At 43.5% G+C, this 20,220-nt stretch overlaps 1 protein-coding gene across 1 annotated transcript; it reads left to right on the forward strand.

The window, feature by feature from the left end:
* The first annotated feature begins 604 nt into the window (after positions 1–604).
* Positions 605–19,351, forward strand: rfx4 (regulatory factor X, 4). The gene is made up of 18 exons (XM_060061482.1): positions 605–862; positions 3,548–3,634; positions 3,906–3,966; positions 4,660–4,783; positions 6,074–6,135; positions 6,458–6,671; positions 7,303–7,380; positions 7,541–7,704; positions 8,269–8,369; positions 8,667–8,725; positions 10,098–10,242; positions 11,474–11,568; positions 12,084–12,201; positions 13,151–13,270; positions 13,706–13,864; positions 14,255–14,426; positions 16,599–16,737; positions 17,943–19,351. Exons 1-18 carry the CDS (start codon positions 820–822, stop codon positions 18,213–18,215), a joined length of 2,214 nt encoding a protein of 737 aa, XP_059917465.1. The 5' UTR covers positions 605–819; the 3' UTR covers positions 18,216–19,351.
* Positions 19,352–20,220: the final 869 nt, after the last annotated feature.

Consider the following 20,220-nt stretch of genomic DNA (forward strand, 5'->3'; position numbering starts at 1 on the left):
CAAATTTCAAAGAGGAACTTTTATACATGCGAGCGACCGGGGGTGGGATGAGAAAGAAGATGTAAAGTGTTGAAAGTGTCCGTCCAGTTTGAGAGCGTCATCTCACACTGGAGGGAACTGCTGAAGCTGAGGGTAGTGTCGGCATGTGTACGTATGTGTGTTTGGAGCAAGGGCGTGCATAAAAATGCATTAAATGCTTTAATGGAGGACGGGAGGCCGCAGTGGTAGGGTTGCGTAGATCTAAGCCTCTTTTTCTGGGGGGTGGGGGTGGGGGTGGGAGGGAGCTTTTCTTATTCAAAACAGCCCCACAAAAGACTTCCAGTGAGCCTTGCCACATCCCCATCTGACTTGGAGCCATTCATCAGCGTCCCGAGCCTATCAATGACATGTCCCCGTCGCTGCTCCTATAAACCAGCCCCTTTCCCATGAAACATCAGCAAACATTTTGACGGCTCTGGCTTCCCCCCGCTGCATTTCTGGAGACTGCGACTCCCCGCCTGCCCCCTGCCGACCCACCCACCACCACCAGCCCCACCACCACCAACCCCACTATCACCCCCAGCACCCCCACCCTCACACCAACCCCTCTCCTTTCCACCCTTGTACCACCTCCCCCTCTCCTCCACCACCACCTCCTCCTCCTCCTCCTCTTCCAACACCATCTCTCTGCTGGCGGACCGTCAGACCCTCAGCATCTACTGTGACGGTGGCAGTGGTCAGGGAGACGCAGAGCCAGGCGAGGGGATACCTATTGAGCAAGGGGGGAATCGTGCACTAAACCATTTTCTTGGAAGAGCCCGTGTCTTTGATGGGAAGAGGATGCATTGTGAGCCACTGGAGGAGCCTGATATGGATTCCACAGGTTAGTCCTTCTCTCTCTACCTCTCTCTCTCTGTGACTCTCCCTCTCTCTCTGTGACTCTCCCTCTCTCTCTGTGACTCTCTCACTCTCCTTCTATGACTCTCTCTTTCTAGGATTCTCTCTATCTCTGTGACTCATTCTCTTTGTGACTCTGTGACTCTCTCCCTCTCACTTTCTTTGACTCTCTCTCTCTGTGACTTTCTCTCTCTCTCTCTTTCTGTGACACTCTCTCTCTCTCTATGACTCTCTCTATCTCTCTCTTTCTGTGACTCTCGCTCACCACTTTGAGTTGCGTTGCCTGGATGGGAGGGAAAACTTCCGTAAAAGTGAATATTTAACTCAAATATCTGCTGCTGGACCCTTCAGGGGATGTCAAACTGTGTAGATATTGCCTAGGGTAATTATATTTAAATTTTATGCAAAATGGGTGTTAGTGGATTTTTTTGACTTGGCACGCTAAGCTCGCTGGAACTGAACTGTTTTCATTAAGTTAGTTTGTCACATATGCTGATCTGACGCCTGCTTAGGTCTCTCATTCTCATCTCTTAGATAATTCACAGACACAAAAAAACATATATCCTCCAAAGCGGATTCAAATGATGACAATCCTTAAACAGTAATACACCTGCTGTTTAACATGCTCTGGTAATCAGATGATCAGACAAACCACACAACCATTTATCAGATCAATGCAATCAAGCGTAAAGCTTTAAACAATGTGACAATGGTAGTTGTCTCATTGTATAGTAGTTTAACAATTAAATCTCCAAAATGGGATTAAGAGCAGGTTATTGTAGATGTAGCATTTATGTTTAGGAATGGTTAAAGGTATAATTTATTACATTAATAATGTGCAACTGGAGTCATCAGTTTTTTTTTTTTTTTTTATAACTTGACAAGCTTATGTGTTGGGCTAGTGCAGAGTGTAGACAGCTTGTCCTTTCACTGGTTGATTGGATTTCATCTAATTATTTAGATCCCTGGTGCCTCTGTGAGGCCAGATTAGGCCCAGGAGTAAAATCACAGGCTCTTCGGAGACGCATTGGTGGAATTAACTGATACACGTTTCTCAAAAACATTTCAGCACTAAATTATCTACTTTAATCATGAGATCTAGCACTGATCTTATAATAATATAAAGGAAACTAAAATGATAAAGAGTATATAGTAAAATATATCCACATATCTCGATAACCTAAAGTAGTTTTGCTGATAAAATAATTTCATACAAACATTTAAAACAAACCGGCTTGGCTTCGAAGTTACTATAAAAACAGATAATAAGCAGAAGAGATTATTTTGAAGAATAAGAATGCTTATTTATTTGCTTTTACCTCTTGGAAATTCTCTGAAGAAAATACATGGAGGCATGTAAAAACAATAACAGAAATACCTTTATTCCAAATGTCTGTTGATAAGAGGTCTGCCATAAGTTATTTTAATTACATTTCCTATTGACAAGCTTTTTAGAATTGTTCTAAATAAATTATGGAAATGTAATGCATCCGTAAAAGAAAAAAATGGCCAAGTCAACTGTAAAATGTGATGCTGATTCAGAGTAGAGCACGGGTGTTTCTGTGTTCGCCTAAAGTTACACGGAGCATCTTTAAGGCTTTTTCTACGCACACGTGCTTCAAATCAAGGTATATATTTTTTATCTTGAGTCAGGAGTCTCTTAAACGTTCCTATTTCTATGAGCTTCTCTGTAAATCCCACTCTGACCAGTCTAAACAGCTCACTCTGCCAGATCTCCTGGCAACGGCTTCCATGGCGATGTCGTCTGTTAGGTTGTAGAAAAGAAGGATTTACTTGACTTCTAAATATGATGAGATCTTTCCCCGTCTCTGGGCGTGGGGGTGACGCTGCTTAAGTGCTTTTAGCTACTGAGTCCTTCAATGCGATTACAGACATCATAGGCTTACCTGTCGCTTAGCTGTTCTTTAAAAGGAATTTGAGTGTCGATCCATATTCCCATCAGCATTTCATTTGAACTTTGACTCCAACAAAAAAGAAAATCTGAAACTTGAAATTCAAAGCCTCATCATCATCATTATGGAAATCATCCATGTTTTAAAACGTGTAGCTTTATTTTGACGTATTAAACCTAAGTATAAAGAACATAGGTTTAAGCTAAGGTAGAAACCAGTTAGATTTTCTTTAAATTGGCAGGGCACCTGTCTGATAATTGGACACCAGTTGAGCTTTCTGAGTAGATATTAAAACAGGACAATGGGTTCTATTCCGCCAGACTGGTCCAGCAATGCGTGCACTTTCTTTTGGACTCTATAAGTTTGTTCGGTTGTAGTCTCCCCCCCCCCCCTCCCCCCCCCGACTCCCTCCTCCCCCGAGCAACAATCCAGGATTCCTGTGGTTTTAGTGAAAACATGTTAAATAGACCCACAGCTGCTGTTGTCCCCATACAAGTGATTGTTGTCATGCAGGCCTGTCCAATCAGGGACTATTAAAGAATCCACAGTAATTTACACTGTGTGACCTTCTTTCTATTGAGAGTAATATATTAAACATTATTTTTAGAAGCAACCCCTGTTCTCTTTAGAGGAACCTGATGTATACACAGAACTATATGTAAAACAAGGTCATCATCGACTCGCCACCCTTCATTTTAAAGCCATGAATTGTTTACCTCTGCGTGTTACTTAAGCGGTAATTTTCCATGTGTTTGTAGAGAGTTGGATTGAAAGATGTCTCAATGAAAGTGAGAGTAAACGCTATTCCAGTCCCACGTCCCTGGGGAACATGTCCACAGATGAACGTAAGGATCTCCTCACAGCATGACTGGTTAATGATTTGGTGGCCTGGGGCCTTCAGGGAATTGATGCAAAATTGAATTCAGTTGATTTGAATTGAATGCATGTTCCTCTTTTTTTTTTTTTTCGTGTATATTTAAGAACCTCAGCTATTTCTGGTAGAGATAATATTTCTTAAAGCCACTTGTAAATCATGACTGAGCTGTCATTTTGTAATTCACTTTTCTGTGACAGATTGGCACCGATCAATAAAATATACATGCTTTTATTTTACAGATGAAGAAAAAGAAAATAACAGAGCTTCAAAACCCCATTCGACACCGGCTACACTGCAGTGGTTAGAATCTTTTTTCCTCAGAGATTTATCTAATAATAAATAAAGGGTTAGGGTTAGGGTAATGAATGTATTGAGATGTCATGTATCATCAGCGTATGTGGCACACATAGTTAGTAGTTATTCAAATGTATTTATTTATTAACATTTCTTAATTCTTGACTTATTGTCATCTTGTGTTTTTCAATGGGGACCCAGCAGAGGGTCACCAGAATAAGATTACACTAAGAAAACACTTGCTTGTAACTACAATTATATATATAATATCAATAATATAAATGACTTAGTAAAAATACTTGCACGCATTTATAATGCATTTATAATACAACACTAAAATTAGATATTTACTTATATATCACGTTCTACTATTGTTGTATTTTAAATATTATAATGAATAAAATAATGAATGAAATACAAACTTCATAAGATATAAATGAAGCCCAGCTCTGATCAACCACTGCAAAATAAGAGAACATTTAAATTATTCAATACTGTGATATCATATCATATGTTAATGCCTAGTCTGGCTTGCATGTTTTATTTGTTATATAGTTATTCAATATTTATACAATGTTTATGCAATTTTCAGTTGAACAATCATGCACATTTGTCTTAATTATTTGCAGTTTAAAAACTAAGAGAAGAGGGATCATTTTATATAGTGATAAAAAAAATGTATCCAATCTTTATTTGCAGGCTGGAGGAGAACTATGAGATAGCTGAAGGAGTGTGTATTCCCCGGAGCGCTCTGTATATGCACTACCTCGACTTCTCGGAGAAGCAGGACACGCAGCCGGTCAACGCCGCGAGCTTCGGAAAGGTAGAATTCCACGTTACCCTTTGCTGCATTGTGCTTTGAAAACATAAAGATGTTTTTAAAGTTGTGCTTTCACAATTCTTCACAAGAGGCCAAATTTTGTTTTTGGACGTCTGGGATTATTATTTTTTTTTAATTTAGTGTAAATTCAGAGACGGTCAAGGTTCTGTTCAAAAGCAAAATGGCGCCCGGAAATCTTTACAATCTTTACACAGAATTACAGCCAGCAAAGTATAATGTAATGAAACGTAACAACACAGTTTCAAACAGAAAAACAATAGTTTGGGAAATTTAAGTGGAATTTATTAAAGATGTTATGTTTTTATTTTTTTTACGTTTTTAACTCACATCAAGCTTCGCAAACTTCAGGAATATTCCACAATGACTTCCTCTTGGAACCACCGAATCTACGCTCTATAGCTAAAACCCTTTCCCACAACCCGGAGCAGTTTCTCAATCTACCTTCCCCCTGCCCCCAGCCCCCTGCCCTAACCCCCCGACTCAACCCACCCCCTTCACAGCTCCTGTCGGAAGATATTGAAAAAGAGAAGGGGCCTGGATTAATGTGTAATTAAAGGAAATTTGGAAGGGTGAGATGTTGCGGAATGTTAGATCAGTGGCGGGAGCAGTGTGGGGCGTCCTTTAGGAAGGCTTCATTGATTCAGGACAAAACAAGGCGAGAGGGCCGAGCTGCCTCCCTGTCTGCTCATTTATCAAGCGGGCCCTGACAGAAACTTCACAGCTTGGCCTCTTTTTTCATCCCACACAATGGAGAGCTACACTGTTTGCTAAAGTTTCTGCACCAGGAGTTGGACCAAGGAGCCAATCTCTTTAGACAAAAAAAGAGAGAATAATGGAAGAAGAAGGGAGTGGTAGAGAGAGAGAGAGAGAGAGAGAGATGAGAGAGAGAGAGAGAGAGAGAGAGAGAGAGAGAGAGAGAGAGAGAGAGAGAGAGAGAGAGAGAGAGAGAGAGAGAGAGAGAGAGAGAGAGAGTATTTTTCACAAAAAATATTTTTGTGAAATGGATAATAAAAATAAATGTCTCAACTACATTAAATATAAATGGTCTATAAATACACAAACGCACGCAAAACAATGTTTGCATTTATATGCATGTATGCATAGTTCGATACATCCACAAAGGACCAAAAATAACAAATGTTAAACAAACAACAAATATATATTCTAAAGACAAAATCAAATCAAGACGTTGTTTCGCCAGATAATTAATAAAATAATCGTGCCCATCTAATGTTTTCAAAACACTGAATATATCTCTCCTTCTTTGAACAGATTATAAGACAACAGTTTCCCCAACTGACTACCAGAAGACTGGGAACACGAGGCCAGTCAAAGTAAGATCCTACTCCTGTTCTCTGGTCACTGAGAGGTAGAAGGAAACACTAAGAATGCCCTTCATCAGTTAAATGACCCCAAACTTGGGGAAATTTGTCTTCATTTGAAATGAAGACATCCACATTCGTTGATGGAGTTTCCATGTAGTTAATTTCTTATAAAAGAAAATGGCATTGAGGGCTGCCATGTGAGTGTTGTTACTGGTCTTCTCCGTGAACACTTTCAGACCACAGATATATCCCAGTTTAAGAAAAGAAGTCAGAGGAACTCCCTGCTCAACTTTGGACAGTCTTAAATGTGTTTTCTGATTTCCATTATTAGGTATCATTATTACGGTATTGCGGTGAAGGAAAGCTCCCAGTACTATGACGTGATGTACTCTAAGAAGGGTGCGGCGTGGGTGAACGAAACAGGGAAGAAAGAGGTCACCAAGCAGACGGTGGCCTACTCCCCCCGCTCCAAGCTGGGGACCCTCCTTCCAGACTTTCCAAATGTCAAAGACTTAAATTTGCCAACTAGCCTGCCAGAGGACAAGGTAACTAGGACTTTTAAAAGTCCATCCTCATAGCCCTCCTCCTCATCCTTCTCCAGCTCCTCCTGCTCTTCCTCCTCCTCCTGCTCCTCCTCCTCCTCCTCCTGCTCCTCCTCCTCTTCCTCCTCCTCCTGCTCTTCCTCCTCCTCCTCCTCCTGCTCCTCCTCCCCCTCCTGCTCCTCCTCCTCTTCCTCCTCCTCCTGCTCCTCTTCCTCCTCTACCATCTCTCCACCCCCCCTAGCTCTTGTCTTTTATCTCTCCCAGAGTCCTCCTAGTTGGATTTAGAGAAGGCCTGTGAAGATTTATATGCTGGCTCCTCAGTAACTCTTAATCTTTGGGCCAGATAATAAGATCCAGCAGTGGACAAAGGGCATGAGCTAGCTGTCCAGCCTTAAAGCGGCGGGTGGGCGGGGGGGGGGGGGGGGGGGGGGGGGGGGGGGGTTAGTTTCTAAATGGTTTGTGTGTTGTTGATCCACAAAGTTTGCTTTATATACCCTAGACTTGCACCAGGTATTTATGAGTTCAATGCTTTTGTTGGAAGATTTATTACCTTGTTTTCGTATGGTGTTTTCGCATGTCCCAGATAGAGCGATGATGTAACGACGTTGCATTAAACTGGTGTTCACTCCCGAAGGTGTCCACCTTCATCATGATGTACAGAACGCATTGCCAGAGGATACTGGACACCGTCATCCGCGCCAATTTTGATGAGGCAAGGTTCACTGTGTTCAATGGCTTTTAACTCATGCCTCAACTCATCATGTTTATTAAAAAGAGGAATGCGCAGACAAAATGAATAGGTTTAATAAGCAGGTGAACCTGTGGTGGTTATAACCCAACTAGAGGACTGACTGCAGTGCTCCTTCCTTCAGGTCCAGAGCTTCCTGCTGCACTTCTGGCAGGGCATGCCCCCCCACATGCTGCCCGTCCTGGGGTCCGCCACCGTAGTCAACATCGTGGGGGTCTGCGACTCCATCCTCTACAAGGCCATCTCTGGGGTCCTCATGCCCACCGTCCTCCAGGCCCTGCCCGACAGGTGAGCAGACCTGCTGAATAAGCCTATACTTGTTAGTATAGAATCGTTAGCCTAGACTCGTTAGCCTAGACTCAGTGGTTGAGCCTATACCCATTAGCCTATACACATTAGCCTATATTCAGTAGTTGGGCCTATACACATTAGACTATTCTCATTACGCTCTTCTCATTAGCCTATACTCATAAGCCTATACTCATTAGCAAATACACAGTAGTTTAGCCTGTAATCATTAGCCTGTATCCAGTAGTTTAGCCTATACTCATTAGCCTATATGAATTAGCCTATACTCATTAGCCTATCCTCATTAGCCTATACTCAGTCATTTTTCTTTCTGAAATTATGAACATTTCCCTTATATTCTACATTTACCCTACATTTACTGACATATTTTATAAATATTGACAGTAGATCAGATTCATCTGTTTTAGACAAATATTGAGATTTTATTTAAAATCAGATCAAACTCTACTCTGTATTGGTGGGATCAAAGGTCTGGGACTTTAATCAGGCTTCTGCGGCCTTCCTTGGTCAATGCCTTAACACTATGTACCGTGATGTGCTCAGTTTGACTCAGGTCATTAGAAAATTTGCCAAACAGTTGGACGAGTGGCTGAAAGTAGCACTTCACAACCTCCCAGAGAACCTGAGGAACATCAAGTTTGACCGTAAGTCTCTCGCTGTCGGGAGACGCGGGTAATCTTTAATGAAAAGTATTATTCCATAGTACTGAAACATCGCTATTCTAATGAGGTACAATATTAATATTATCAGTATTCTAATGATGTACAATATTAACATTATCAATATTCTTATGATGTACAATATTAATATTATCATTATTCTAAGGTGTACAATATTTATATTATCATTATTTTCATGATGTACAATATAAATATAACCCCTATTCTAATGATGTACAATATTAATATTTTCACTATTCTATTGTGTACCTTTGTTTCCAGTATCTAGAAGATTCTCACAGATTCTCAAGCGACAAACGTCATTAAATCATCTCTGTCAGGTAATTACTATTATTATTATATTATTAATGTTACCCAAGTAATGTGTTGAATAATATATATAAGTTATATTCAAAAGTAGTGTATTGTAGTTCTATATAGAAGTAATGTATGGAAGTAATAGATAGAAGTAGTGCATTTAAAGGAGACTATGGTGTTATTATGATGGTGTTTTCCCAACAAGTAAACATAGTAGCCTATTTGAGTGCCAGAAAACATATTTTTGAAGCTGTTTTCTAAAATAATATAATAATAATAATAATATTATCTATGGGTATTTATATAATATAATATCTAATATCACGGCCAAAAGCAATGTGCGCCTGGGATGATATTATTAATCATAAAGACTGCGTTTGACGTCTATGGTACTTCCACAACAAGTAAAGACTCGTAGTGGGGGATATCTCAGCCATGGTTGAGAAGAATTGGGGGAAAGGAGCTTTGGCCTTGACTCTCTGAAGTCCATGAACCGCGACATGGAGGCGAAAGGGATTGTACTCCGGGAGCTGAGCTGTCGGACTGCCGCCTAGCTCCCCGCGTCTGAGCTGCCGGACTACCACCGCAGCAAAATCTTAGCTATGCTCTGATTGGAGGGGAGTAGGGTAGTGAGAGGTAATATTCAACTGTGCCCCCTTCCTACGTAGGAGGGGGCGCCGAAACTGACTCGCTCGTTTGGTAACTGTTGGCGGGGGACTTTCAAAAAATCTGGTACAGACTTTCTTCAAAGTTTGTATGCGTGTGGGAACACCAGAAACCCAAACAACACCCCAAATCCCAGGAAAAGTGTTGTTTTCATAATATGTCCCCTTTAATTTACAGAAAAATTATATAGAAGTAACCTATCATAGTATTATATATGAGTAACCTTCAGAAGTAATTTATAGGAGTAAGCGATAAAAGTAATTTATAGAGTAACCTATAGAGGTAATGTATAGGAGTAACCTATAGGAGTAACCTATATAAGTAATTTCTAGAGTAACCTATAGAGGGCATGTTTAGGAGTAACCTATAGAAATAACCTACAGAGGTAATGTATAGAGTAACCTATAGAGGTAATGTCTATTATTAACTTATAGGAGTAACCTATAGAGGTAATGTATAGAGTAACCTATAGAGGTAATGTACAGAGTAATCTTTAGAGGTAATGTATTGGAGTAACCAATAGTAGTAACCTATAGAGGTAATGTCTATTATTAACCTATAGGAGTAACCTTTAGAGGTTATGTATAGAGTAACCAATAGAGGTTATGTATAGAGTAACCTATAGAGGTAACATATAGGAGTAACCTATAGAATAAATGTATAGGAGTAACCTGTACTGTAGAGGTAATGTATAGTAGTAACCTATAGAGATCATGTTGATGTGCCCAGGCGTCGCGGACGGTGATCCACAGCGCTGACATCACCTTCCAGATGCTGGAGGACTGGAGGAACGTGGACCTTAACAGCATCACCAAGCAAACACTTTATACCATGGAGGACTCCAAAGAGGACCAGAGGCGGCTCATTATTCACTGTAAGCGTGTGTGTGTCTCTGCGTATGTATGTGTGTGTGTGTGTGTGTGTGTGTGTGTGTGTGTGTGTGTGTGTGTGTGTGTGTGTGTGTGTGTGTGTGTGTGTGTGTGTGTGTGTGTGTGTGTGTGTCTCTGTCTCTGCGTATGTATGTATGTATGTGTGTGTGTGTGTGTGTGTGTGTGTGTGTGTGTGTGTGTGTGTGTGTGTCTCTGTCTCTGCGTATGTATGAGTGTGTGTGTGTGTGTGTGTGTGTGTGTGTGTGTGTGTGTGTGTGTGTGTGTGTGTGTGTGTGTGTGTGTGTGTGTGTGTGTGTGTGTGTGTGTGTGTGTGTGTGTGTGTGTGTGTGTGCGTGTGTGTGTGTGTGTGTGTGTATGATGGTCAGTTTGGTTCAACACCAATGCAGTGGTCTTTACCTGCTCCACTGGGGCAGGTGGCCCCCACTGATACGAGGCCCCTTGTATCCAGAGTGATTCAAGGCCTGAGAGGAGGCGGGTTTATCTGTCGGTCCGCGGCGTGTCGTCTGAGTCTAACCCTAACCCTAAACCTGCGGACGGAAGAGGCATCATTCCCACGGCCGGCAGAGTCAACCATTAGTGATAGAGATCAAAGAGGTTAAATACGTTCACACTTCCCCCGACCCCCGGGGCTCCTCCCTTTCACTCCAGCCTCCCCCAGCATGCCAGGCCCATGGGGTTAGAAGTCAGCCATAAGTGAGAGTTGTTGCTGGCAAATGACACTAGAACATGTTTAGGTCAGTTCTAATAGCATAAATCACATGATCATTACCTTCTAAAGTGGTGATCGTCTCCCGGGGACCGAGAGGCCAGAAAGAGCTTAGGAGAACATGGATCTATGTTGATGATGTTAAGGAAGGCTCTCATCAACCTCCTCTCTCTCTCTCTCTCTCTCTCTCTCTCTCTCTCTCTCTCTCTCTCTCTCTCTCTTTCTTTCTCTGTCTCTGTCTCTGTCTCTGTCTGTCTCTGTCTCTGTCTCTGTCTCTCTCTCTCTCTCTCTCTCTCTCTCTCTCTCTCGCTCTCTTTCTCTCTCTCTCTCTCTTTCTCTCTTTCCCTCTTTCCCTCTCTGTCTCTGTCTGTCTCTCTCTCTCTCTCTCTCTCTCTCTCTCTCTCTCTCTCTCTGTCTCGCTGTCTCTGTCTCTCTCTCTCTCTTTCTCTCTTTCTCTCTTTCCCTCTCTCTCTCTCTCTCTCTCTCTCTCTCTCTCTGTCTCTCTGCAGTGTATCAGGAGTTTGACCGTCTGCTGGAGGAGCAGACTCCCATTGAGGCGTACATCGAGTGGCTGGACTCCATGGTGGACCGCTGCGTCGTACAGGTCAGGACTTACCTCTTACTGGTTTTACCTAACTCTGGAGGATGTGGGTGATGATGGGTGAGCATGCGTGTGTGTGTGTGTGTGTGTGAGTGTGTGTGTGTATGTGAAATTAACCTATAATTTTTTACCATACTCGCAGCCAGAAAGTTACCTTTCCATTTTTAAGGTCTGACTTTGTACCTAAACATTAATTTGTTTAAAAAACACAACAATTTCAGTCATGACACATTTGCCTCTTCCTGCGTTCCTGACAGACACTCCTTCCCCTGCGACCCGTCCCTTAATGATGTCTTAAAGCTTCCCATTGGTTTCCATTATCTGCCAGATACGGGCTTGTAAAATCTGGTTGCCGTGGCAACTTCTGGGCCCGGCCAGACAATGGTTCAATGGGAAGCTGAGTCTCCAGTGGCAAATTAAAGAGTTGACTTGTTGACATGTTTTTATACCTTGGGGTTAATACTACCCTGTTGTCCTAACCCCTCCCCCCTCTTTCTCATGGAAATGGCTCCTCTTAGGTGGCAGGCAAGAGGCCAGGGTGCCTGAAGAAGGTGGCCCAGCAGTTCCTGCTGATGTGGTCGTGCTTTGGGACCAGAGTCATCCGGGACATGACCCTTCACAGTGCACCCAGTTTTGGTGAGTGACCAACAGCTCCAGAGTGCTTCAACTTACAGGGGACAGGGCAGATCAATGCGTACAAATCAGTGAAGCAACGTGTAAAAAGTCTCATTCTAGTGCCGTTTCCATTCCTCAAAGATGTGTATTGAGGAACACTATCCTGGTGCTCCAGTCCGTCCCAGTGCATCGCCAAGGTTTAAGAAAAGGTTAGGGGCCGTAAACAAACCAGAAAACAAACCAAATCAAATGGCTTCCTTTCCCCCTTGCCCTTTTCACCCTGTCTGTGAATATGAAAGACACAGCTGGTCTCAGTGTTTTGATAACCTGCATTCTCCGTGAAAAACAGCAAATTAACTAAGGCCAGCCTCCCCTCATCAAGCATTGAGGTCTTTTTACGAGCCGGAACTCGAACCTCCATTCTCCTAACAGCCACCACTGTTGTTATGCGCTGGAAGAGCTGAATGAAGTTACAGTGTAGGGGGGATGCTTCCTATCCATGCAACAATGTCCTCCTCTCTGAGTGACCTGGGGGTCAACTGTCATATCTTTGATTGATTTCATACCAGAAATTGAGGTCTTTTTTTTTACCAGAAAGCAATCCCATTGGCCTCTTTTGACAACTGTGTACTGTATATCAAGTAGTGTTACATGAAATTATATCATCAACAAGATCTTTCTTTTTTGCATTCATTCGAGATTCTTAAAAGGGACTCAGGAGGGATTGGGCCATGGTGTGATGGGCTGACACTCAAAATGAAGGAGTGGATGTTTTAACCACAGGCCCAATGCTTTGCTCAAAAAGTAACTAGTTGTATTTCCATTCTCATTTAGTCGGTACTACATCTAACTTCTCCGACAACATCGCTCCTCCAACAAAAACCTAATCATAATTTTTTCCATCTTGTGTGTGTGTGTGTGTGTGTGTGTGTGTGTGTGTGTGTGTGTGTGTGTGTGTGTGTGTGTGCAGGGTCCTTCCACCTGATCCATCTCATGTTCGATGACTACGTGCTCTACCTCCTGGAGTCCCTGCACTGTCAGGAGAGAGCCAGTGAGCTGGTCAGGGCTATGAAGGCTGAGGGCAGTACAGGTGAGACTCCCTGCCTTACTCCGTTCCCTCTTCTGCAGTTTCAGTTTTGAAACAAATCAACTGTTGCCAGTGATCTCTTACCATTGGGCTGTACTATTCGGCTTACGATGTTCAACTAACATATTGTTCCACTAGCTAGTATCTGAAGATACTTTGTCCTTTCCTTTTTAGATGAGACAGTACCTTTCTTATAATTAATTAATTACACCAGAAAACCAGACAACAACCTGTATGGTACTGAAGGAAGGGGGAGCGTTCACTGGTGAACATGAAACGATCCATCTCTTGCCCAATGCATGCATAACCTGCACAGAAACACGAACCGCCCGTGACGATGGGCCCCCTGTTCCCACTCCAGGGCAGGGCTTACTCAGGGCCTGCTCCAGTACCCCCTGTATTCACTGACGGTTCTCCCCATCATGTCTTCTTCATCAGCAGACGTGGAGGAAGTCATGATCACAGAGACTACGCCCCCTCCCATATCCCCCGTGCCCTACTCACCCACCCGCTCTGTCCCCTCGGAGGACGCCCCCCCTACCTGCTCCCCGACAGAACCCCCGTCCCCCGAGTACACCACTGTCCCGGCAACCACAGGTAAGACCAAACCCAAAGCCCTACATGTGGGGTTCAAAGCCCATTACTCCAGCTCCACTTGCTGAGACAGTCCTATAGCCATCCTATTACTACAACATGGCTATTGCATATGATGTTTAGCTCCGATTGTTATTTTTAATACATATACATTTATTCATGAAAGTCATTGGATGTATTGGACATTTTTAAAGAGTTCCAATGTATTGGAGGTTTAATACTTAATGCTGAATACCTTACCTTACCGTTTATCACTCCGGAGGGAGTCTTGCAACCTTTACTGTGATTTATTCAAAATGCTGATACTGGTGACACCACACGTGGGTTTGCTTTTGCCAATCCTTCTGTCTGTGTGTGTGTGTGTGTGTGTGTGTGTGTATATATGTCTAGCAGGCGCTGTTCAGTCATATACCTGGTCCCTTACATACACAGTGACAACGTCAGGCGGCTCCCCCCCCCACGGCGACTCACAGCCTCCCTGCGTGCGCAGCGGAGCCCCCGTGCCCCCCACCACCTCCACCACCCAGCGGACCCCCCCCATCTACACACACAGAGAGGAGCACGGGTGAGCAGGGTGTACACCACGACATGAGACACAACACAACGACATGAGACACAACACAACGCCAAGAGACACAACACAACGCCATGAGAACAACACAACGCCATGAGAACAACACAACGACATGAGACACAACACCACGACATCAGACACAACGACATGATGATGAGACACAACACAACGACATGAGACACAACACAACGACATGAGACACAACACAACGCCATGAGAACAACACAACGCCATGAGAACAACACAACGACATGAGACACAACACCACGACATCAGACACAACGACATGACACACAACACAACGACATGAGACACAACACAACAACATGAGACACAACACCACGCCATGAGACACAACGCCATGAGAACAACACAACGACATCAGACACAACGACATGAGACACAACACAACAACATGAGACACAACACCTGGCCATGAGACACAACGACATGAGACACAACACAACGACATGAGACACAACACAACGCCATGAGACACAACACAATGCCATGAGACCCAACACAACGACATTAGACACAACACCACGACATGAGACACAACGACATGAGACACAATACAAGGACATGAGACACAACTCAAGGACATGAGACACAACACAACAACATGAGACACAACAACATGAGACACAACACAACGACATGAGACACAAAACAACGCCATGAGACACAACACAACGACATGAGACACAACACCACAACATGAGAAACAACGACATGAGACACAACACAACGACATGAGACACAACACCACAACATGAGAAACAACGACATGAGACACAACACAACGCTGTGAGTCTCAACACAATGCCATGAGACACAACACAACGACATGAGACACAACACAAGGACATGAGACACAAAACAACGACATGAGACACAATGTCATGAGACACAACACAACAACATGAGACACAACACAAGGACATGAGACACAACTCAAGGACATGAGACACAACACAGTGACATGAGACGCAACACAACAACATGAGACACAACGACATGAGACACAACACAACGAAATGAAACACAACACAACGACATGAGGCACAACACAACGACATGAGACAAAACACAACGACTTGAGACACAACACAACGACATGAGACACATACAACGACATGAGACACAACACAACGACATGAGACAAAACACAATGACTTGAGACACAACACATGACATGAGACACAACACAACGACATGAGACACAACCACCACGTCTGGACATGAGACACAATGACGAGTCGCCCTGCCCAGAGACATTTCTGATCTATGGTTCCACAAATTAGCATGGTATAGAGTGAGTGTGGGGTCATCCCTATGTTCCCCAGGTCCTATGCTCCCCGGGTGCAAAGGGTTAGGGTCAGGGTTAGGGTTAGCATAAGGGTTAGGGTGAGGGTTGACCCTAAACCTCACCCTAACCATAACCAATTGGAGGACAGCCATTCTAACCAATCACAGGCGAATCAGAGACGAAAAAGGCGGTACTTGGCCCTACCATCCTACGAAAAAAAGGGTCCTATGTTCCCCGGTCACATACAAAGCGGGGAACATAGGACCCGGGGAACATAGGTACGCTCCCGTGAGTGTGTGTTAGCATGGTATAGAGTGAGTGTGTGTTAGCATGGTATATAGAGTGAGTGTGTGTTTAGCATGGTATAGAGTGAATGTGTGTTAGCATGGTATAGAGTGACTGTGTGTTTAGCATGGTATAGAGTGAATATGTGTTAGCATGGTATAGAGTGAGTGTGTGTTAGCATGGTATAGAGTGAGTGTGTGTTAGCATGGTATAGAGTGAATGTGTGTTAGCATGGTATAGAGTGAGTGTGTGTTAGCATGGTATAGATTGAGTGTGTGTTATCATGGTATAGAGTGAGTGTGTGTTAGCATGGTATAGAGTGAGTGTGTGTTAGCATGGTATAGAGTGAGTGTGTGTTAGCATGGTATAGAGTGACTGTGTGTTAGCATGGTACAGAGCGAGTGTGGGTTAGCATGGTATAGAGTGAGTGTGTGTTAGCATGGTATGAGTGTGTGTTAGCATGGTATAGTGTGAGTTTGTGTTAGCATGGTTTCGTATGAGTGTGTATAAGCATCTACTTTGTCTTTTGGGTCTGCAGATGTCTCATATGTGTGTGTTTTTTGTAGGTACACTGGAAGCTACAATTACGGAAGCTACGCCAATCAACATCCTCACTCCATCCAGAGTCAATACCCTAGTCTAACCCACGAGCCAGGCATCCCAGCCCCGCTGCACTACTCTCCCTACACACGCTCACCTGCACAGGTCAGTGGTACCCACAGGATAATTTGTCAGCTGCTCCCTCCATTTATTGCCTCTTCGTGACATAAGGTCCCCAAGGGTTCACATTTAGAGGCTGCAGGGGATGGCTTTTCCTGCTGGTGAAATTGGAATAAACAGAATCCTGACCAATTTCTCTTTCTCTGGGGATCATTTCCTGTCAAGAGTTCGCAAGCCCCCCTGGCCCTCCTAGTGGGGGGGCGGGCTCCTCAATGGTCTTCTCTTCTGTCTAAGCCTAGTGGCACACCGACTGGGGCCATCCTGATTAAAACATTGTTATTCAATGGTCTCTTTTCTGCGTGTGAAGCAGACGTTCTGCTCTATGACCTGGGGTGATGGTCTTTTTCCATGTCGCCATTCCTCATAATGGTCTCGACTGTTTCCTATTTATATTTAGAAAGGGTTCCACTTCCATGTTTCTCTGCAGTCGGAGCTGAAGTCCGGCTCAATGGTTTTGCTTTGTGGTGGCGTCGCCTCTGAAGAGTGAGGCGACGCGGGCTAAAACGGACAAGGTCACCCAACTTTCTAAAACGTTGAGTGGAAAAGCAGATTCAGCGTGCATGATGTTGGTGAACCGTCATCACGGCAACACAAAGCACATGGGAAACTAGACCGCCTTGCTCTTCCCTTGCTCCCATAAATACCCTGCAGAGGATGAGGCGTCCGGTGTTCTATTTGAGTCACTGTGCCACATATTGTGCAATGATCACTCTTAGATTATGATGGAAATCATCCCCACAAGGCTCTATTCAGGACTCACTAAAGACTAATTCATGAACACTAAGAATGAATATATTTATATGTGGGGATTTATATAGGTTTACCATTATAGAATGATTAATGTGTCAGTATGTGGTTGTACTGGCTACAGGTGATAACAGGGTCCTATATAGGTGGGGGAATTTTTTAAGTAATCATTGAAAAGCTAACTATGGATATACGTAAATGTAATAGTCAAAAGTAGACTTTCTGAGAACTGGTGATACTTAACTTTGTTAATAGTACGGCCCTGATGGTGTCTGTGTGTTCATCTAGTCAGTCCTGATAGTGTGTGTGTTCTGATAGTACGGTCCTGATGGTCTCTGTGTGTTCTGATAGTACGGTCCTGATGGTGTGTGTGTTCTGATAGTACGTTCCTGATGGTGTGTGTGTTCTGATGGTACGGTCCTGATGGTGTCTGTGTTCTCCAGTACCCTCTCAACAGCCCTATGTCTCGGATGGAGTCCTGCCTGATGAGCAGCTCTCCCCGGCTGCACCCGGCACCCGGCGCCCCCCGCTGGCCGGAGGTCTCCCCGGCCAACAGCTGCTACAGCAGCCCTCCTATGCACTCTGCGCGCTACGCCTCGCCCGGCGACATCTACACCCCGCTGGGCCCACGGAGGAACTCCGAGTACGAACACTCCCAGCATTTCCCTGGATTTGCTTACATCAACGGAGAGGCCACCACCGGATGGGCCAAGTAGCCAACCAGCACACAGGAACTATTCCGGACAGCCAATCATACGCTGACAAGTATGAACGCAGCCCTCCCCGATTCTCCCTGAAGGCACCCAATCAATTGAATGATGGAGCGGAGGAACTGGCCTCCCATTCGCTGACGTATCACATCAATCAACCAAATGACTGTGATGTAGTTTATATTGTAGTTTGTACGAAGAAAAAAATATTATATATAGTTTAAAACATATATATCGTGAGAACTGGCACCGGAATCATTCAACAAGTGCAATGCTTCTGCCAAGCTGTGCCTTTATGTTCTGTTAGGAATGTACAGCTCTGATGGTGTTTCCTGGTACCTGTCTGAACTTCACCACGCCCACACGCATTTATCCTCTTCTCTGTCCTCTCCTTCCTGGTGTCTGTGCTAGCACCCTCATGGGTCCCAGGTTGTTAACATGATGCTGGTCTCACAGACACATGTTGCAGAAGAGATAGCGTTAAGCAACTGAAAACATCAGACTGCAGTTGATCCCACTGGCAGACAACCACTCTCTCTCTGTATGTATGTATATATATGTATATATATATATATATATAGATATATATATATATATAAACATTTATATCCAAGCAGAATGTGTGCTTTAACCTCATGAAGGATGATGATCACAGTGGCCTTTTGCCTTCCCTTAGGTATTTTTTTTATATAATATATAACTGGAGGCTGTGACTGTGGTGTAGCCTGCCTTGTGGCTTCAGTGACATCACTTGTTCTGTACAGTACTTCAGTAACTTTGTAACATGGCGTACCCTTAATGTTACCCGTTGCCTTTTGTTTCAACGTTCAGTATGTTCAATAAATGAACCCGTTAACTTAGGTTTGTGTGTTTTATAATACACTTGAAGCCACTGAGGACCTATTACCCTGTGGGTATTTATAAGGAGGAGGGATACCAAGGTGTATAGGAGGGAACACACACATGCACGCACGCAGGCACATGTAAACAGACATACATGCATGCACAAACACAAACGCACGCAAGCACACACACACACACACACACACACACACACACACACACACACACACACACACACACACACACACACACACACACACACACACACACACACACACACTCACACACACACACACACACACACACACACACACACACACACATATTAGTCACTTTTCCCTGTATATAAAAGCAATGGACATATTGGTTGCTGACTGATAAATTGTTGCAGTTTAAACCGATGTGTCTGTGTGTGTGCGTGTTCGTGTGTGTGTGTGTGTGTGTGTGTGTGTGTGTGTGTGTGTGTGTGTGTGTGTGTGTGTGTGTGTGTGTGTGTGTTTTTGGGGACATGTGTTGCTACATAAATCATTTTAAAACAGAAATAAAAATGTTGTCTTCTCATTTTTCTTAACTGTCTTGTCTCTGTAGTTATTTAAAACATGAAAAAGAAATAAATATATTGTTACAGATTGTTATGTAGTTTCTTATTTGAGGTCAGATTTTGACAACACTGTATAACACACATATAACAGTACAGTATCAACTATGGGGATTATACAGCAAGAGCATCATTCATTGTTACTCAACATTTTGACACTAGTCCTTACAAATGAATAGCATTCATTGTTTGTAATTTGAGTAATCATTAAATCTGAGCCTCTTTTAAATTCCCATTCCTCATTATGAAAAAATCCTCTGGTCCAATGAGGTTCAACTACAAGCAGGAACCTAAAGAGGGTTTGACGAGAAGTAGAAGACACCAAAGAGAAGTGAACCTGAGGGAGTAAAGCTGGACTGTACCTCCAGCATGTCCCCAGCCCCGGCATTCGATTAGATTAGATAACTTTATTTATACTCAGAGGGAGATTTGGTGTACAGTTAAGTGAGCTGGCTTTCTCCACACATGACAGACAAGACATTTAAGACACAGTAAATAATACAAAATCACAGCAGTAGTGAAAGGGAGAGTGAAAGTAATGCATCCTATTGAATGACAGGGATAATAGGA

This window comes from Gadus macrocephalus, chromosome 9 (genome assembly GCF_031168955.1).
Source record: "Gadus macrocephalus chromosome 9, ASM3116895v1".
In the NCBI taxonomy this organism is placed as follows: Eukaryota; Metazoa; Chordata; class Actinopteri; order Gadiformes; family Gadidae; genus Gadus; species Gadus macrocephalus.